This window comes from Mastigoproctus giganteus, chromosome 1 (genome assembly GCF_048544385.1).
Source record: "Mastigoproctus giganteus isolate SK-2022 chromosome 1, ASM4854438v1, whole genome shotgun sequence".
In the NCBI taxonomy this organism is placed as follows: Eukaryota; Metazoa; Arthropoda; class Arachnida; order Uropygi; family Thelyphonidae; genus Mastigoproctus; species Mastigoproctus giganteus.
In genome coordinates this window covers 154,924,663-154,945,493 of record NC_143575.1, presented here as the reverse complement: position 1 = coordinate 154,945,493, position 20,831 = coordinate 154,924,663, and the positions used below count along the sequence as shown (strand labels likewise).

General features: G+C 36.0%; 1 protein-coding gene across 6 annotated transcripts in view; it reads left to right on the top strand.

Moving 5' to 3' along the window:
* The window catches only part of LOC150091205 (voltage-dependent calcium channel subunit alpha-2/delta-3-like), a 1,918,419-nt gene that overhangs the window by 594,476 nt on the left and 1,303,112 nt on the right, over positions 1-20,831 (top strand). For all 6 annotated transcript variants that reach the window (XM_090374703.1, XM_090374689.1, XM_090374699.1 and 3 more), the window contains exon 6: positions 5,472-5,603. In XM_090374703.1, coding sequence (XP_090230829.1) covers positions 5,472-5,603 — 132 coding nt within the window. The remainder of the gene's footprint in view (positions 1-5,471; positions 5,604-20,831) is intronic.

The window sequence follows — 20,831 nt, the reverse complement described above, 5'->3', positions numbered from 1 at the left end:
TCACCTTCACGTAATATCACAGCTAATGGAGAAAGCAAATGAATATAAAACACCATTATGCCTGGCATTTGTGGATTATGAAAAGGCATTTGACTCCATACAGCATAAGGCAATGTTTCAGGCACAGGAAAGACAAGGCATAGATACCCCCATATATTATGATTTTGAAGAAAATATATGAGAATGTGTGGCGGCACCTCTGTAGCCAGGCGGGCAGGAGCAGTAGTGCGTAGCACATGCTTCTCGACCAGGGTTCGAGCCCGTGACCACCAAATATGGAGGATGCGGAAAGGTCAGGGAATGACCACTGCATATCCCCGCAACAATATGGCCTTAGTTGCTAATGCTCCTAAATAATAACAACAACAACAACAACAAAAATATGAGAATGCTATCTTCTTTATTAGACTAGACAAAGACAGTAGCAAATTTTAAATCGAGAAAGGAGTTTGACAAGGAGACACATCTCCAAAGTTGTTTATTGCTGCCCTTGAGGAAGCTTTCAGAAGATTACACTGGTTGCAGAAAGGAGTCAATATGAATGGAGAGTACCTAAACCATTTACGATTTGCAGACGACATTGTGGTCATAAGCCACGATCCCAAAGATTTAGAGGAAAATCTTAATCAGTTATGCAGAGTTAGTAAGGATTTTGGATTAAAGATGAATATGGCTAAAACAAAAGTAATGATGAACAAGTATGCCATAGAAAGGGATATAATGATTGAAGGAGCAGTAAGTGAAAAGGTGGAGTCATATACTTATCTGGGACAAGTCATCAGCTCTGATAATGATAAATGGCTGGAAAATAATTCAAGAGAAAAATAAATTTTGGATGGATAGCATTCAGGAAATATAGTCACATACTGAGGAGCAATATTCAAATTTGTCTGAAACATAAAGTAATGAACCAATGTATACTACCCACCATGACTTATGGAAATGAAACTTGGGCACTCACCAAAAGAATGGAAGAGAAGCTGAGCGAAGAATGGAACGAATTATATTGGGAATCAGACTGTTAGATAAGAAGAGAAACACATGGATTGGGCAGCAAACTCAAGTAAAGGACATTCTTATTAAAACTAAAGAACTAAAATGGTCTTGGGCAGGACATATAGCTCAAAGACATGATGACAGATGGACTAAGGAGATAACAGAATGGTGGTACCCAAAAGGAGCTAGAAGAAAACCTGGAAGACAACGGTGGAGATGGATAGATGAAATTCATGAGTTTGTGGGTAGTAAATGGATGGCCATTGCACAAAACAGAAGGAACTGGAAAGTTGCTGGAGAGGCCTTCGTCCTGCAGTGGATTGAAAATGGCTGACGATCATGATTTCAATAATTAAATTATTTGTTATACTGCACTACTCATAACTCTAATGATATGGAAAATGGAGAGCATATTTAATTAGCTATTATTAAATGAGAGTGAAGGTATGGCAATAAGTGTTACTATTACGTTTAGCTATTTTTTAGTAAATAATAAATATGATTCCAAAGGAAATTATCAATGAAAAAATTAGAGTCAGTGCTTACCTTACTATCAGAATGTTACTTCTCCCCTTCTATATTGCACAATGTAAGCACAAGATAGAATGAGAATACTGGAACAAGGCTGAAATGATGGCTGACAATAATGCAATTGCAATATGTTACATTTGATTTGTCGCATAATGATTCTTTATTATTAACTTCTGCTGAGTGTTTGAAGTTTAAGAAAAGAAAAGAAACCTAAACAAATTTAAACTTGATAGTTGCCATTAGGAAATTATCATATTACACAACTTTTAAACACGCATTTTGATTAGACCGGGGTTCGAGCCTGTGACCACCAAAACGGAGGATATGAAAAGGTCAGGGAATGACCAACGCATATACCTGGAGCAATATGGCCTGAGTTGCTGATGCTCCTAAAAACCAAATAACAAACAAACAACTTTTAAAAATAAGTTTTAATACAAGACAACAATGAAATGAAACACCTGCATTTGGCTGTTTCATATCTTATTTCACACTTCCCATACATAATCACCAAACTTATCACTAAAGGTTCTTGAAACCACTAGAAATCAGATTATTCCGAAATTTAAACACTTCTCTGTTGCCAAAGGCAGCATGCGGCTGCTGGTTGGGAAGCCCTGTTCTATATGATTCTCCTATCCAAGTACCCACACACTTGTAGTTTATTTTATAGATTGTGGTGCAGTGAAAATAAAAATCCGACAATTGAAACACATAGGGAGAGTGAAGTTTTTGAAGCAGTTATTGGCATCATGTAAGCTTTTATTTCTGTGCAATGATAGAAATTATACCTTATATAAAATCATATGACAGATCATATGAGGTGAGATTTAAAAAAATGAATTACTGAACTAATATTTTGGAAATGGTGAATTTTACAGTTATTCAGATGATTTCCTTTGAATTAATCTCCTTCACACTGTGTGATATTTGCTTCTGCAACTTATGGAAGTATTCCTTATAAGCTTTTTTGGAATTGCTAATAGTTCCTGTGTTGCATTTCTGAATAATATCCTCTTCTTGCAAGTCTGTGGCCTTTCAAATTGACTTTTAACTGGGGGGGGGGGGGTGCTTTTAGTATGTGGTGGATAAGGACAACTGTGATGGAATGCTTTGCATGAAATTCTTGAAATGGAAGTGCTGAGGGTCCACGGCTGTTGTCATGAAGCAAGTGCTATTTCTCTGATTCCGACATTTCTGCCTGATTTCTCTGAACAGTGTTGCGCAATAGCTATGCAACTGTTTCATAGTATTCCTTATTTGCTGTTTAACTACCATGCAGGACAAATTCATACTGAACAATGCCCTCTGAGTCAAAAAATACAAGAAGCACAACTTCAAATTTGATTTAGATTATTTAGTTGTTTTGGGCCTTAGAATTAGGAGAGCTGTTCTTTTGTGGCCTGGTCTTAGCCATACACACAATTCATTACCAATAATGATGGAAGAAACAGTGTGGGCCAACAGCAGCATTTTGACAAGGATATTGAAGCGTGAGATTTTGCTGCTTTGTATGATTATCAGAGAATGCAAGGTATAAACTTGGCTGAAACATATCATGTTTCCAAAGGCTTTTAGTGAAATTGGTTGACAACTCCTAAGAAATACCAATTTCAGCTTCATGGATAGTTAAATGCCAATCACTCTTAATCAGATCACAAACACCAGTGATTGAATTACTGATTTTTGAAGTTGAAGGTGGCCAGAATGAGCTCATCTTTAATGGCATGTGGCCCTCTTTAAACTTTGAACAATCACTGAAAATTCTCTGAGAAACATGTAGCATCTTCTCTGAAAGCTGTATAATGGTTGTTGTTATTTTCCCTGATAGAAATTCACTTCCCAATAAAAGTACACATTTCTAAAATACAGTCAGTTCTGCTATAACGCTGTACATGTGTTCCTAAAAATCTCCACATTATGGTATTCTGCCCACTAAAACAACAGGGCTTATGGGAAAATAGGGTAGGGGCAGAGCACTCAAAAAAAAATGTTCAGTCTGGTAAGTAAAACACTAAAAAAAGTTAAAAACCCAATAAAATTGCTAACACAGGTTTAAACATTTAAAATTTCTAATAAAAAAATAAATATTACAGTGAATATAGCACTTTGCCTTGACAAGATATGAAGTTTGATTTATATTTCTGTTCACTGACTTTTTTTTGGATTGTAGAATTTAAAACAGTAAAAAAGATAAACAGTCAATAACAATGAACATGGGATGCACAAATTGCACAAATGAGACAAGTTTATGAAGCTTAAAAGTAAATGAAGAAAAATTCTGAAAATTTGTGTTTTTTTTTATATGATTGAAAATTTAATGGAATGGGAAACACATTTCATCATAATAGCTTAAAAACCCACACAATTCCAGCTATCAGTATTATCGCAAATGCAGTAAGATCGAGTTTACTACCTGTTTATAATTAGATTGAACTAACTGATGAAAAGCCCAATAAATCGGAAGCTGCAAATTGTTTTTATTGTTTTATGGTAGTGACTTCTAGAAATGTGCTCCTCTGCTCACGCTATCACGTCTCATAAAATTTCTGTTTGAACAGAAAAATGTGAGCTCCTGAAAACATGAGTCAGCCTACAATCACGTGTATCTTATGAATACAGTGAATGACAACAGTGTGTCTCCGATCAATACAGCTACAGTCAGTGGTAAATACAGCTCTGACACATTTGACATTTTTAAATCTTTGTAAATGTATGTATTGCTGCACAGGTTGGCCCTGGGTGCCAAGCGTTATAGTGATCAAGCGATTCTCAGTGATTTCTAGAGCGTTTTTCTCGAAGCTGCAGTTTTTGTTCATTTATAAAAGTTTTCTTACATTTTCATTAAATAATAGTAAACTTAGTCTTACAATCTGTAACTAAGTTTCAGAAAGGCAAATCACCTTTTTTTTTTCCATTTAATTAATATACTAACTTTTATACCTCTTGGTCACTCTAGCGGCACTGCTCCTGCCTCCCCGCGGCAGGGCTGGTAACCTGGGAGAAGAAATCCATTCTCCCAGGGCTGAAAGGAGCAAAGATGGATAACAATACGTTTCCACCTTTAGGGCCTCCGAGCTCAAAACTAGTGACAAAACACACTGATGATGACTTTTCCTGACCCAAGAGGTTGAAAACAAATCCTCAAGAGGAGATACCAGCATTCCTCATACTGCATTCTACATCAGACTAGACTTTGAGTAAAGTCTTTGAGTAATTGCCCCCATTCCTTGTGCAAAAATGCTTAGAGGCTGTCGCAGGTTCACCAGAATCAGTAAGGTAACTCCAGTCTGTGGAACTTCTGGTAGAGACCATGAAATCCCAGCATTCTGCAAAGTTATTAAATCTGACAACTTTCGGTGGACATCCAGTAAAAGTCACTCCCCATGCCATCCTAAATTCCTCTAAGGGAGTAATTGCAGAATGGTAAATACTGTCAGACTGTGGTATGTATATCACTAGGTCTTGGATGACTGAAAAGCCTGATTCAGTGGATGATGTCCATTGATTCTGAAGTTCATTAAATTGAGGGTTTACTATGTACGTAATTGTATGTGTGTGAAAATATATAATTATAATACAGTATATATATATATATTTTTAAAATTGCATATTTGAGTTTGTATTTGTTGATTGGCATTTGAGATTATCTTTTGACTTTATTTACTGAATGAGATTTTTGTATATCTTTAATGGAAATTATATAATTTTATCCTTGTACTACAACTTTCACTTTATGTGTATCAGTTAAATACAAGAAATATGTCCCTGTGATGTATTTCCATTATTTTTTCTTGTAACCTGCATCTGGAATACTTATTAAGCCCTGTTAGAACTAATGAATTTAAAAAAAATTCTTCTCTAGAGCTTAATATGTATGTTTTTGTTTATATATAATGCTTTTCTTTATATAATTTTAAGTATAATTACGTTGTGTGTTCTAGCTTCAGAAATACTAAATGGGATCAAGTGGTCACAAGACTTAAACCAGACATTTCATAATAACATGGCCTATGATCCTTTTCTGTCCTTTCAGTTTTTTGGCAGTAGTACAGGATTTCTTCGTATATATCCAGGTATGTAGTAGTATCATATCAAATATTAGAAAGGTTTCAATAAAAACAAAGTATTGAAAGCATTTTGTTTCTCCTTTAGTATCACTTCATAAAAAAAAAAAATGCTTTGATATCTATTATGTATTTTTGATTATTATGAATTCCATGATTATGGCAGGAAAAATGAATATAGCAATTTTTTCAATATATCATATTGAATTATTCACTTACTTGATGGCCAGTGTTCAATATCTTTTATTTATGAATAAACTTTCATAAAACTTGGTTGAAATGTGTCCTAGTTCATGGTACTATAGTTCCATTTATGTTATATGTTGAATGTGCTCAGCTTGTTGCATAATTTTATTTTATTTGCTATATTTTTTTGCTGTAGCGTCTTGTCTTAAATGCGTGCAAATCCTTGGAAAATGTTTTTTGGTTCATCAGACTGACAATGTTAGTCTGATGAACCAAATAAGACAATAATTTCACACAATAAGACATTGTGTGAAAGTAGTAGGAGAAACAAAGGAAAGATTTTATCATCCAAAAGAGATACAATGGGCTGATGAGGAAGTGCAGGAAGCAAATTCGGAGAAAGTAGTTTTTAAGGGTCAATTAAATTAATTTCCAAGAGAGCCAGCAGATGGCATAAAACAGAATATAGGAATGATAGGCATTGTAACATGAGGTAGACATGGCTTTGTCTAAAAGGAATTGCTGTATGGTTGTACAACTAGATAGAGTACCAGGGTAGGCTTGGATCTGCTAGGTCATATAGGCTTTGAATGGTTTGTGGAATTATTTAATAAAATTATCATTGAGAAGAGAATTACAGATGCATGGAGTTGAAGCTTTCTTATTCCAGTATGTAAAAATAATGGTTAAAACCAAATGGACTGTTAAAATTACTGGGGAGCCAAGTTTATATGCCATACTGAGTATATGGGAATGGGTCATTGAGCATAGGTTAAGGAATGAAGTAAATATCTTAAGGAACAAGTTTGTTTTATGCCAAGTAGGCCCTCATGGAACCAATATTTTATGAGACAGTTGATGAAAAAGAACAAAGAGAAGAGAAAGGATTTTGCACTTCATTTTTATTGACCTGGAAAAGGCTTACAATAGGACTCCAAGAAATGTTATGGGGCCTGTTACATAAGAAGTTAGTACCTTGGGACTACATCAGAATTATTCATAATATGTACAAGGGTGTAGTCTCAAGGGTAAGGAGTGTTTGTAGAAAGGCTGGATTTACATTAGTTTGCTCGGAGGCCTTTTCTCTTTGTATTCATTTTAAATGAGCTAACAGGGAACATTTGGGGGGACTACACCATGGTGTATGATGTTTGCTGGTGACAGGGTACTGGTTAATCAATCAAGAGAGGGAACGAATGGAAGACTAGAGGATTGAAGGAAGCTATTGGAAGCAAATGGATTGAAGATTGACTTATCCTCAATAAAGTTTCTCAGCCTGGTCTGTGCTTGTTAACAGTAGAGACTGCTTCTACAGGGATGGGATACACTAAAATGGAAAGAGTGCAAGAATATTTGCTGATGCTATCGAGGCAGTGTTAGGTGGGATGGAAAACTGTTAGCTTGGGGGGGGGGATACATGGACTAATAGATTAACAGTAGCCACTGGCAGAGGTGAAAGTGATTCTTCCACTGCTTCTATTGGAATGAGCAACAGCCTGGAAAACAAGATGCAGGGAATTTCAGAGGCTGCTGGGAGCCATTGCAGTACAAGGAAACACATGGGTTATGTTAGGGTAGCTAAGAATAGGAACAGGTGCATGTATATTTGTGTGTACACCAATGCTAGGAGTTTGGTAAATAAATTTGATGAATTCGAGGTGTTTCCCAGATGTTGGTCAAAACATCAGAGGCAGATATTATTGAGATATCAGAGATGTGGTGTCACACAGATATAAGGAATGCAGAACTGGAATTTGGGGCGTACAATGTGTACAGGAAGGATAGACAGGATAGGAAGGGAGGAGGGGTTATGCTATTAGTTAAGAAACACATAAAATTCAAGTAAGTGCAGTGTCGAGTCAGTTTGGTGTGACATAAGCACTGGGAAATCAAAATTGAGAGTAGGAGTGTGTTATAGGCCTAATGACTCTGATGAATATAATAAAAAACTGTTAGTAAATTAATAAGAGGAGTTTACCTCAATATAGTACGTGGAACACTTCCGTATGATACCCTCCAGAAATTAAAACGGAAAAAACGAAAAAATCGACAACTTACCGGTACATTAAAGTAAATTATAAATATAATTAAAGTAAAATATAAATAATTATTTATATAATTAAAGTAAAATATAAATAATTATTTATATTTTACTTTAATTATATTTATAATTTACTTTAATGTACCGGTAAGTTGTCGATTTTTTCGTTTTTTCCGTTTTAATTTCTGGAGGGTATCATACGGAAGTGTTCCACGTACTATATTGACGTAAACTCCTCTTATTAATTTACTAATATTATTATCAACGTAGAACATATTGAGTATTACAGCTCTGATTCATACTATCTAATTAATTTTCAAACTCTTATTGACTATTTCATTCACTTCCTGTCTCTCCAGTAGTATACAATCGATATACACAATTATGGGAGATTTTTTGAATGGCTTGGTACAAAATTACATTAAATCTACACTAAGGTACTCGGCCCAAAGTTACCATATTTCTTTCCTAAAATATTGCCTTCAAAACAACATCGTTCCGAAGTTTGCCAGGGTGAATTTAAATCAAAAAATTTCAGGCATAAAACAACTATCACCGGCGACAGCACGTAATATTGTTAAGCTTGCCTTAAAATCTCGATATTCGGATAAACAAAAATACCTTTCCCAGGTTAGGAAGCTTCGCGATAAATTAAAAAATTATCTACATCCGAACGATTGGTCTGTATTGAAGACCTCCATAGATTTGCGACGGGAAGCACAAGCCTCAGAAATAAAAAACAGACACGTTAATAAGTTGCAAACATTATCGAATAGTTCAAGACACGTTCATGCGAATTCTAACACATTGTCGCGAGCTTGCGACCAAGTTCACACGAGTTGGGTGACATCCCCCCCACAGACACATAACGCACTACCACAGAATATGTCGGCTAGTTCACGAACACCCCCTCACCCAGTATCCAACGAACCAACATATCAACAGGTTACAAATCTTTCCTCGTGTACACTATCGCAGGACCAGATTTCACTTTTATCCAAAGGATTAAATTATAATTTACCACCTCGAAAGCTGCCAAAAAAACAGTGCGTAATTGATATTGAATTTGGACTTCGTAGTGTTCCACAAAAAGATGTATTTATTCAACAAGTTAACCAAGTAGTAAATAACATAAAAGAAACGCGACTTCCTAAATTGAATACACATGACAGTTCAGCTTTACGAGAACTTCGAGAAAATAAGGACATTATTATACAGAGGGCAGATAAAGGAGATACAGTGGTAATACTAGATAAACATGATTATATTAATAAGTTAGATTCAGTTGTGTCTGATACCTCCACTTATCGTGAAGTGGACCCGGCACTGTTTACCAATTTGGTAAATCAATACAATAAAACGTTAACCACATATCGTAAAAACGACTACATTACTATGGTTCAGTTGAAGGAATTGAAGGCCAGAACATACAATATTCCTGCACTTTTTGGTCAGGTAAAATTACACAAGCTTGGATTTCCGATTCGACCTATTGTTTCCTACAGGAACTCGGCATTTTCAGCCTTAGCCACACATGTATATAATATTATAAAACCTTTTAGACAAGTTATACAATTTGGGATTAAGAATTACGATACATTATTTAATAATCTTAAAGACTGTAGACTCGGCGACAATGACAATTTATTCTCATTAGATGTTACCTCATTATATACGAATGTAAACGTTGAATACACATTAGATATTATTTGGGATATGTTAAATAAAAACTCGACACCGATTAATTATACGAAGCTGCCCATTAAGGAAATTTTTCACTTAATTAAACTATTAGCTGAGGCTAACTACATCACCTTTCGAGACAAGGTGTACAAACAAATTTTTGGATTACCAATGGGTTTGAGCCTGAGTGGCTTAATGTCAGAGATCTATCTCTCAACGATTGAACAGATACATTTGACACCTTTTCGTCCCCGTATCACATACTATGGGAGGTATTTAGACGATGTTCTAGTTATTACTGATAGTAGTACTATCCAAGACATTTTACATTCGTTTAATAACATTCATTCTAGACTCAAATTTACATTGGAAAGGGAAGATACGGATACTAAGTCATTAAACTTTCTAAATTTCACGCTTACCCGTGACTCGAACAAAATACAATTTAGCATCTATCGAAAACCCACAAACACCAGTATGCTTCTTCATTATAATAGCTACCACCCGTTCACCTACAAAAGATCGATTATCTTTAATCAATTTCTAAATGCCTATAAATATTCAACGACAGATTCTGCTTTGGACTCAGAAATACAAATATTAACTAGCAGATTCTTGAACAGGGGTTATCCCATTAACACAATAAATCGAATTAGGGTACAAGCTAAGGATAGGATAAAAAATACTACACCAATCAACAATAGTAATATCAAAAAATACTTTATTTCTGTCCCATATGTTGAACAGTGGCACAAACAACTTAACAGATTCTTTAAAGATACCGAATTTAAAATTATAGCTAGGCCTATACGGAAGTTACACACTATACTGAACAATCGCTCGGTTCTTTCCGCGTTCGCAACACAAATTAATGATCTAGTATACAACATTTCTTGCGGTGATTGCGACTCGTCTTACCAGGGTTCGACGCGGTTTTCTCTTAATATTCGTGTAAATCAACACGAAGCCTCAGTTCGTGCTTCTCGTTCAGCAGCGTCACAATTAGCCTTTCATGCCATTAACGAAAAACATACTTTTTTATTTAACGAGGCCAAAATACTTAACGTTCAACGTAATTATACGCGACTATTAATTGCAGAAACCGTTGAAATTAAATTACACGAGAATTCTGTTAATGTTCGGCAGCCATATTTGATCTCCGATGCGTGGACCTTTACGCGCATGCGCGAAGACATATAATCACTATTTAAGTTGCAGGTTTAGCCTGATTCGGTAATTTTCATTCCTGTGATCACGACAGTCGGTCGAAAAGCATTGTCAGCTTCAGGAAGGAAAATCGTTTTGAATATTTTCGTTAGATTCTTTTAATTGCGTTAATTTGAATTTTAATTGTTTTGAATTGATTTTGAATTGTGTTAAATTGATTATTTAATTATTTATATTTTACTTTAATTATATTTATAATTTACTTTAATGTACCGGTAAGTTGTCGATTTTTTCGTTTTTTCCGTTTTAATTTCTGGAGGGTATCATACGGAAGTGTTCCACGTACTATATTGAGGTAAACTCCTCTTATTAATTTACTAATATTATTATCAACGTAGAACATATTGAGTATTACAGCTCTGATTCATACTATCTAATAAAAAACTGTACAGGGGAATAGAGTGGACCAGTAAATCACAGAGTCTTATAATGGGGGATTTTAATTTCCCAGATATTTGACTGGAATTTTTGGGTTGGTCACTCACACGCTAGCAAGGCTTTTGTGGATTTATTGGATGATTGTTTTCTACAGCAGCATGTTCGGGAGGCAACTAGAGGGAGTAATACTCTTGATCTGATTATCAGTAGTGATTCCTCATGCATTAAGAATCTGTATATAAAGGAATCAGTAGATGGCAGTGATCACAGTGAGCCGAAGTGGGATTTACTCAAAGAGGTAACTACCATCAAGGGTAAAGGGATGGGTTTTTGCTTTCGTAAAGGTGACTATGGTGCTCTGAGACAGTATTTAAATTCTATATGGTGGGACCAAGTGATGATGATACCAACAGCAAATTCAACGTGGGAAGCATTCAAAGAATTAATCTTAGAAGCTACTAGGCTTTACAACTAAGAAATATTGTTTAGCCCTAATGAGACATGTGGCAGAGAAGAAAAAGGCATGAGATACAAATAAATTAATTAATGACATGGAAGCTAACAATAGATATAAGCTGGTCTGTAACCAAGTCACAAAGGAGGTTAGGCAGGCAAAGGCAGTTGTGAGAAATCTTTGTTAAAGGTTGCAAAGAAAAACAGGAAAGAGTTCATTATGTATGTAAACTTTAGAAGGAAGGGGATGAATCAGATTGGTCCACTGGATATCGATGGTTCAACTGTTGATGATACTGCTCAGGTGGCTAACAAAAGAAATTATTATTTTGCATCTACATTCACACACAAGGAGTTATTCAGGGAAGGGAATGCCAGAGGTGAACTAAACACTGGCAGTTAGCTAGATGATTTTGTAATAACTGAGAGGAAAATGGAGGAGAAATTGTTGAAGATACACATAAGAAAGGTACCTGGAGTGGATAGGATCTATCCAGTTATATTAAAGGAGCAGCAAAGGAAGTAAGCAAACCCTTAGCCATAATCATGAGAGCTTCCTTGGACTCAGGAGAGATACCCATGGACTGGAGATGTGCAAATGTGACCCCAATTCACAAAGGAGGAATAAAGGGCGACAAAAGTAATTATAGACCTCTTAGTTTAACTTCTGTTCCAGGGAATTTAATGGAGGCACTGGTGAAAGCAGCACTACAGGATCATCTAGAGACGACTTCAGTTATAGCTCGGACACAGCATCATCAATTTGTTAAGGGGAAGTCTTGTCTGACCAATTTTATTGGATACTGTGATGTGGTCACAAAGCAACTGGATACAGGGAATAACTTTGATATCATATATTTGGATCTTAGAAAGGCTTTTATTACTGTTGCACATGGAAGACTGCTGCACAAATTGGAGCAGTGCGGCATTGGAGGCATATTGCTGCTATGGATAAAGGGATGGTTGAGCTTTCAGAAGATTAGACTGGTGCAAAGTGCATTAGAAAAGGTGCGATGCCTAAGCAGTGGAATAATGCAATCATAGTTTTGCTGCATAAGAAAGGAGATAAATCAGAAATTGGAAATTATAGACCAATTAGCTTGTTATCCCATATCTACGAGTTGTTCACAAGGGTCATTACTAACAGATTAGAAAGAATACTTGATGAGAATCAACCGAAAGAGCAAGCTGGCTTTAGGACAGGATTCTCAACTATGGATCACCTTCACGTAATATCACAGCTAATGGAGAAAGCAAATGAATATAAAACACCATTATGCCTGGCATTTGTGGATTATGAAAAGGCATTTGACTCCATACAGCATAAGGCAATGTTTCGGGCATTGGAAAGACAAGGCATAGATACTCCATATATTATGATTTTGAAGAAAATATATGAGAGTGCTACATCCTTTATTAGACTAGACAAAGACAGTAGCAAATTTAAAATCGAGAAAGGAGTTCGACAAGGAGACACAATATCTCCGAAGCTGTTTACTGCTGCCCTTGAGGAAGCTTTCAGAAGATTAGACTGGTCGCAGAAAGGAGTCGATGTGAACGGAGAGTACCTAAACCATTTACGATTTGCAGATGACATTGTGGTCATAAGCCATGATCCCAAAGAATTAGAGGAAAATCTTAATCAGTTATGCACAGTTAGTAAGGATTTTGGACTAAAGATGAATATGGCTAAAACAAAAGTAATGATGAACAAGTATGCCACGGAAAGGGAAATAATGATTGAAGGAGCAGTAATTGAAAAGGTGGAGTCATATACTTATCTGGGACAAGTTATTAGCTGTAATAATGATAAATGGCTGGAAGTCAAGAGAAGAATAAAATTTGGATGGATAGCATTCAGGAAATATAGTCACATACTGAAGAGCAATATCCCAGTTTGTCTGAAACGTAAAATAATGAATCAATGTATACTCCCCACCATGACTTATGGAAGTGAAACTTGGGCACTCACCAAAAGAATGGAAGAGAAGCTAAGAACTACACAGCGAAGAATGGAACGAATTATATTGGGAATCAGACTGTTAGATAAGAAGAGAAACACATGGATTAGGCAGCAAACTCAAGTAAAGGACATTCTTATCAAAACTAAAGAACTAAAATGGTCTTGGGCAGGACACATAGCTCGAAGACATGATGACAGATGGACTAAGAAAATAACAGAATGGTACCCAAGAGGAGCTAGAAGAAAACCTGGAAGACAAAGGCGGAGATGGATAGATGAAATTCATGAGTTTTTGAGTAGTAAATGGATGACCAGTGCTCAAAACAGAAGGAACTGGAAAGTTGCTGGAGAGGCCTTCATCCTGCAGTGGATTGAAAATGGCTGATGATGATGATGAGTGGGAGAAGACAGAGAGGGGTAATCAATGGACACTGCTCTTCATGGACTAATGTTATTAGTGGAGTCCCCCAGGGTTTAGTGTTGGGTCCAATGTTGTTTTCTATATTTATAAATGATATTGATGGTGGTATATCAGGCTTAATGTCCAAGTTTGCAGACGATGTGAAGGTTGGTAGGGTTGTTAATGACAGTATGCTGTTGCAACAGGATCTAGAAAAGTTGAGGTGATAACTGAAATTTAACATTGACAAATCCAAGTACTGCATATGGGAAGCAGTAACCCCAGAGTAACATATCGAATGTGTGGTTTTACACTGACAGTGGTAGAGAATGAAAAGGACCTGGGGATAATTGTGCAGGCTGATATGAAGTTTTCTGAGCAGTGCAGATAGTCTGCAAGAGTAGCTCATGGTGCAGATAGTCTGCAAGAGTAGCTCTTGTCAATGATATACAGGAATTTTTCTAGCTGGGATAAGGAGGTTATCTCCTTGTATAAGGTGATGGTCAGACCACACCTTCAGTACTGTATACAGGTCTGGAGGCCTCATTTCAAGAAGGATGTAGAGGTGTTGGAACGAATACAGAGAATGCCAACAAGATTAGTAAATGGAACAAAGGGTTGCTCTTACGAAGAAAGGCTTAAGTCTTGCAGATTACAGTGTTTGGAGACTGGGCACCTGCGAGGTGATCTGATTGAGGTGTATAAAGCTTTGAATGGTTTGAGCATACTCATTGCTGATGGGAATCTTCCTCTTGCTCAGAATAATCACCTGAGAGGGCATAAATTCAAATTGAGGAAAGACAGTTGTAGGATAGATGTGCGGAAGTTTGCCTTTAGCCAGCGGATAGTTGATTGGTGGAACAGACTTCCATATTTTGTTGTGGAAGTTAATAGCCTAAATAAATTTAAGGCTGAGCTGGACAGGTATTTGGAACAAATGGAGGGGTGAAATCGGAGCGTGTTTTTTTTTTTTTTTTTTTTTTCTTTTGCTGATGCTGCATAAGCTTGCTTTCTTGCATTATATGCCTCTGCTAATGCTAAATATTTGAAATGCATTTTTGTAGATGGGAATAGAGGAAGATAGAGTAATAAGGATAGGAGAGTAGGAGATAAAGCAATGGAATTCATTTAAATATCTGGGTTGAGTAATTCAACAGGGTGGGGTTATTGATGAAGATGTGACTAACAGAATTTTTTGTGGATGGTTGAATCAAAGTAAGTGGTGACCCCAAGTTCCAGTTATGCTGAAGGACAAGTTTTAAGGTTTGGATTTCGTTCCAGATACTGGACATTAAAAAAGAGACAAGAACAGAGGTTGGGTGTGACTGAAATGCAATTAAGGTGGATGAGTGGAGCTATAAGAGGGTATCAGGTGAGTAATTTATATGTTATAAGAAGCCGGCAAGTTGCTCCAAGTGGGATAAAACAAAATAAAGGAGACTGGGATAGTTTGGATATATAATGACAGGGGGTGAGGATGAACCATGATCCTATTTGCATAGGATCCTAGATTTATGGGTGGAGGGTAAGTGATGGTGAGAACTACCCAGGAGGAAATGGAAGAGTGCAAAGTTAGCAAAACACTTGAACCAAGATAGAAAGGAATGGCATAGAAGGACTCAAGAAGGTAACATCAAATGGATAGTATTAAGTTACAGAATAAGATGACTTATAATTGTTGCAAGCTCTAGTGTAGGCAAAACTGAAGCTGGAGATGCAGGCCAAATTGAGATATGAAACGTTATCTTGATGCCTTAGCACATTTTTAGGAAAAACCAAGGTTTATAAAGAAGAAGAAGGTTTTAAGTTTGAAAGTGGAATAAAGGATTTTATATCCCTAATTTTACTGAAATGATCTGAGCAAACATTGGAATTAGAAGACGTAAAACAGTAATCCAACCAAGGAACAGAAAAATAGAAGTCTTGCAGATCATCACTATTTCGCATTCCTGTAATTTCCAAGAGGGAAAAGCTCCAATAGAGAAGATCATCGTTGTAATCTGAGGTGCCTTGACTACGTATTTTTAAGGGTGTTCGTGAGAAAAAAACCAAGAGTTTCGGGTGTGTCGTTAAGATTTTCCGGAGACTGTCAGGTAAATTGTTTGGTAGATAAATGAACAATCTGTGGGAGATCATTAGTATTTGCAAAAGCCTTGGCTTCTCAACCATTTGGAGTTGTGAATACAGCAAGCCCCCGTTATAACGCAGTTCGCTTTATACTGATTCGCTATAACGCTGTTCTTATATTATAACCCGTATCTGACTATAACGCTGTCACAGATCACTATAACGCTCTTTTACAGATTACATTTTTGACATATTAACGAAATCGTTTCATTTGATGGAGTCGATAGCTTGAAAATGAATAGCAAAACAGCATTAAAACGTTTGCCACGCCGACTTGAGAAATTTTCCCACGCTCAGTAAAATTTTCTCGCACGCTAATTTAGTTTCAGTACAGTGACTTGTAACGTAGTTCCGCGATCGACATTTTAAAAAATGATCAAGTATATTGCTTGTAATATTTGCGTTATATGCATTTATCCGAAGTCTAGTCATCACTCAGTAGAGTATTAGACATTGTGCATAACGGAAAGTTTACTTGACCATTGTATCGTAATTAATTCAACCAACGCAGTTACATTTTCGAAGAGCTAATAATGACTGATAGGAATGAAAAAGCAACAACGTCTGGGCGCAGTACAAAGACTATAAATGTAAGAAAAAGACTGAATTTGAAAAGTAAATTAGACGTTTTGAAGCAAATCGATTCCGGTCAACGACAAACGGATGTGTGCCATAATTTAGGACTTGCAACTTTAACTGTAAGAACAATTATAAAAAAATAAAGAATTAATTTTTGCAGCGGGAAAGATAGCTGTTCCACTGCAAGCAACTAGGACTAGGCCGGCTATTAGGATTGAAATGGAAAGACTTTAATTTTATTGAAGATAATATTCCAATGCAGAATTCAGTTAAGTTAAATATTAAAAAGAGAGAGAAAGAGATTAGCCAATATGATGATCTGAAGAAAACTCGCCTAAAAAAAAAAAAAAAATGTGGAACCATTTAAAACTGGTAAGGACTGGTTGAATAGATTTAAAATCCAGGGAGAAGCCGCAAGTGCAGATCAAGGAGCCGAAACTTTCAAAAAAAGAACTTTTAAAATTATTGAAGAGGGATATTATGTGTTATACTTCTCAACAAGTTTTTAACATAGCTGAAGCAGGACTTTTGTGGAAACGAATGCCTAAAAGAAGTAAAAAACATGCCAGGTTTCAAAGCGGTGAAGGATCGGTTGACTTTATTGTTGGTTTTAACGCTGCGGGGGATTTAAAATTAATACCCCTTTTAGTTTATTTGGAAGAGGGCCAAAGTTCAACTCAAAATCCACACATTTTTCATGATTAAATTCATCAATTAAATTAAATTCATTATTTTAATTGGAATTTTAAATTTACTTTTGATACGCAAGTAGTTACCACATAATTATACGTATGCAATGCAGAATATTTTATATGTGCAAATATTTGAATATTAAATATTTTGACCAACATTTGTGGATCTTTTCATTACTGTTTATTATTCATTAGGAAATACACCTAATTCTGTTTTTACACGATAGATATGTTCCTGAAAAATACGTGTAAAAAAAGACATTGTATTTATGGAAGGAAAGACGATTGGTTCCGGATCTAAAAAATCAGTAAAAATAATTAAAAAACAAAACACATAAAAATATTTGTTTTAAGCCTATTATTTTATTTCAACAAAATACACATGTAATAATATGTAATGAAAATGTATTAAAGTAAATTTGTATGCATATGAAATGAAAAAAATTCTTCATGAACAAAAAAAATCTGTTTTACACATAACAAGATTTTATTCATTTTCACTTTCTGATAATAAACGGCGCATACGTTTCCGTACGACTGGAATATCACTAGAAATGTTGTGGACATGGTCTTCTTCCTCTGTTATGAAATTCTATCTGTGATCTCTTGAGAAAAATCAGCACGAGTCTCCTCTGGTGCTGATGTTTCACCGGTTTTTACGAACGAATTCAGTTATTAATCGTTGTGTTCGTGTTTTGGTTAGGCCGTTATATAATTCTCTGTAAGAGGCTGTCAACAACTTCAGTTCACATTGAAACTTCCCAGCGCGTTCTTCATTAGGGTCATGTTTGACAAAATGATTACCTAATTTTCTGGCCAGTTCCAGACCTTCTTTTATTAAATCTGCATTTAGAACAGAATCATTTTCTTCATTATCACTACGTTCTGTGGGATAAGGAGTCCCAAGGACAACCTCTAATATTTCATCTTCGCTTAGGGCTTTGTCGGTTAACAATTCATCAATATCTTCAAACGATAGGTCATCGAATCCTTCTTCACCAATTTTGTGTGCCATTGTAATGATGTTGGGAAATTCGGTCGAATTAGGGATGATGGGATCTTTGCTTTTTACACATTGTGGCCAAACCGCTTTCCAACACGCATTTAAAGTTGCTGGTTTTAATTCAGTTAACGCTAATCCAACTTGATTGATACAATCCATAATTGAGAATTTCTTCCACACATTAATGACTGTTAGTGTTTCATCATTCAGTTTGTCCAAAACGTGTTGGAATGTTCGTTTTACGTAGTATGTTTTAATTGTCGCAATTATACCTTAGTCTAGCGGTTGTATCAAAGATGTAGTATTAGGTGGCAGACATAAAATTTGTATGTTTGGGTGTTCCAAGACAGGATGGCCGGGTGCATTGTCAAGAAATCAGAAGAACTTTAAATTCGAGACCTTTCAAATTCATATAACATCTGACTTCTGGGGCGAAACATTTGTTGAACCATTCTGTAAAGATAGCAGTTGTCACCCAGGCCTTCTTGTTTGACATCCAGTGAACAGGCAGTTTATTGATATCTACACCTTTCATTGAACGTGGGTTTAGGGCTCGATTTACCAGCAGTGGTTTCAACATACGATCTCCTGAAGCGTTGGAGGAAAATAACAAGGTCACACGATCCTTAGGCTACCTTAAAACCACCAGCATTTTTCTGCGATTTGGCTACATACGTTCTGTTCGGCATTCGTTTCCAGAAGAAACCAGTTTCATCTGCATTCCACACTTGATCAGGAGTGCATCCTCCGTCTTCAATAATTTTTGCAAGTTCCTGCGGGAATACTTTAGTGGCCGGTTCATCTGCAGATGCAGTTTCACCTTTAATTTTTATATTAGGAAGAGCATTCCTTTTAAGAAACCCTATCACCCAACCTGTACTCGCAGAAAATTCATACTTTCTGTTTAACTTTCTGTTTTTCGTTTGAGATGAAGTGCTTGGCTTCTTTTCTTTAATCTGTCTGTAAATTCTTAGTGCTGTTTGCTTGATGGCATTTCCATCTACTGGTACTCTTTTTTGTGACTGATCTATCCATATTACCAGAGCCTTTTCCATTTTTTCCTTGACAATATCTCTTGTATATGATGATGAATTAACACTTACTTTTGTTCCAGAACATACCGACTTCCTAATTGCAGCTTCATTTTTCTTAATATTTCTTACGGTAGCATTCATGTACACCAAAATGCTTTCCTACAGACGTAGCCCCTTGTCCAGTTGCAAGACGATCTAAAATTTGAATTTTAAGTTCCAAAGAACTCGCTTTCCTTTTCATTTTGGTAATAGGCGAATTATTCGACATTATATAAGGGCTACCGAAAAATATCTCAGTTATAGTTAATAAAAAAAGTATGAAAAATTTGTAAACTTACAATTTATTGACTATAGGCAAAATTAATAAATTTATATGTGCACAAATTTCACTAAAGATTCTTTCACTTTGAAATAGAGCTTACTACTAAATGTCTTTCGAAGATACAATGCACAAATACCGTAGATGTGCACCAAATTCAATAAAAACGTTGATGATTCATAGATACCTAGACGTACACATTGGTAAACAAAAGCACGCATTTCAAAACGCACACACTAGCTAATCCATCACATTAATAAATAGCTGATAATCACACTAATCTATTGGTGCGTGTAATATAGAAATGATACTAATATGCCACAAATAAAAAAAAAAAAAATCTTAGAATTTAGGCAAAAAAAATTCATAGAAATCGTGTTAAATCAAAATGACTCGCGTAAAAAGAGATTGAAATATTTATTTTGAATTCGTGTTAAATCAAATTCGTGTAAAAAAAGTTCGTGCAAAAACAGGAGCTATTTAGGTGTATCCTATGGCACTGACCGCAGCTCATAAATACATGTGTTACCTTATGGGAAAGCGGCGCTTGCTTAGCGCGGATTCACTTAGCGCTCTGTTTTTCCGGAATGAATGATCAGCGTTAAGCGGGGGTCACCTGTATTAAATCTAGAAAAATTACTTCACTGTTAGGAAAGTTTGACTGGAGAAAGAGTTTCAAAGAAAGGAAGTCAAAGAGTTCAGAGTGGTTAGTGGAGTTGGGGGAACAATGTAGGCAACAGTTGAATTGGACAAAATGGGGGAGAAAGAGAGAGAGAGAGAGAGAGAGAGAGAGAGAGAGAGAGAGAGATTTTAAGCTAGAGGGGATGAAAAAGAGGAGATTCCAAATTAGGAAGTTTCTGACAAGGAGATCAAAGTGGACACATGCACATCTATAATATGTTTTGAAGTAAAACATACGATCCTGCTCAGTGGCAATCTCCAAGGAAGAATGCGCTGGTCCCACAGGAGCTATTTATTGTTGGTGACTCTATTGTCAGGGAAACTGAGAATATATTATGCGAAAAGGATAGGTGGAACAGGACCAGGGTATGTCTGCCAGGGGCAGAAGTTGATGACGATGTAGAGCAGATGTAATATTTTAAGGGCATAAAAGGTGATATTGTTGGAAAAGTTGGCACTAATGACCTTAAG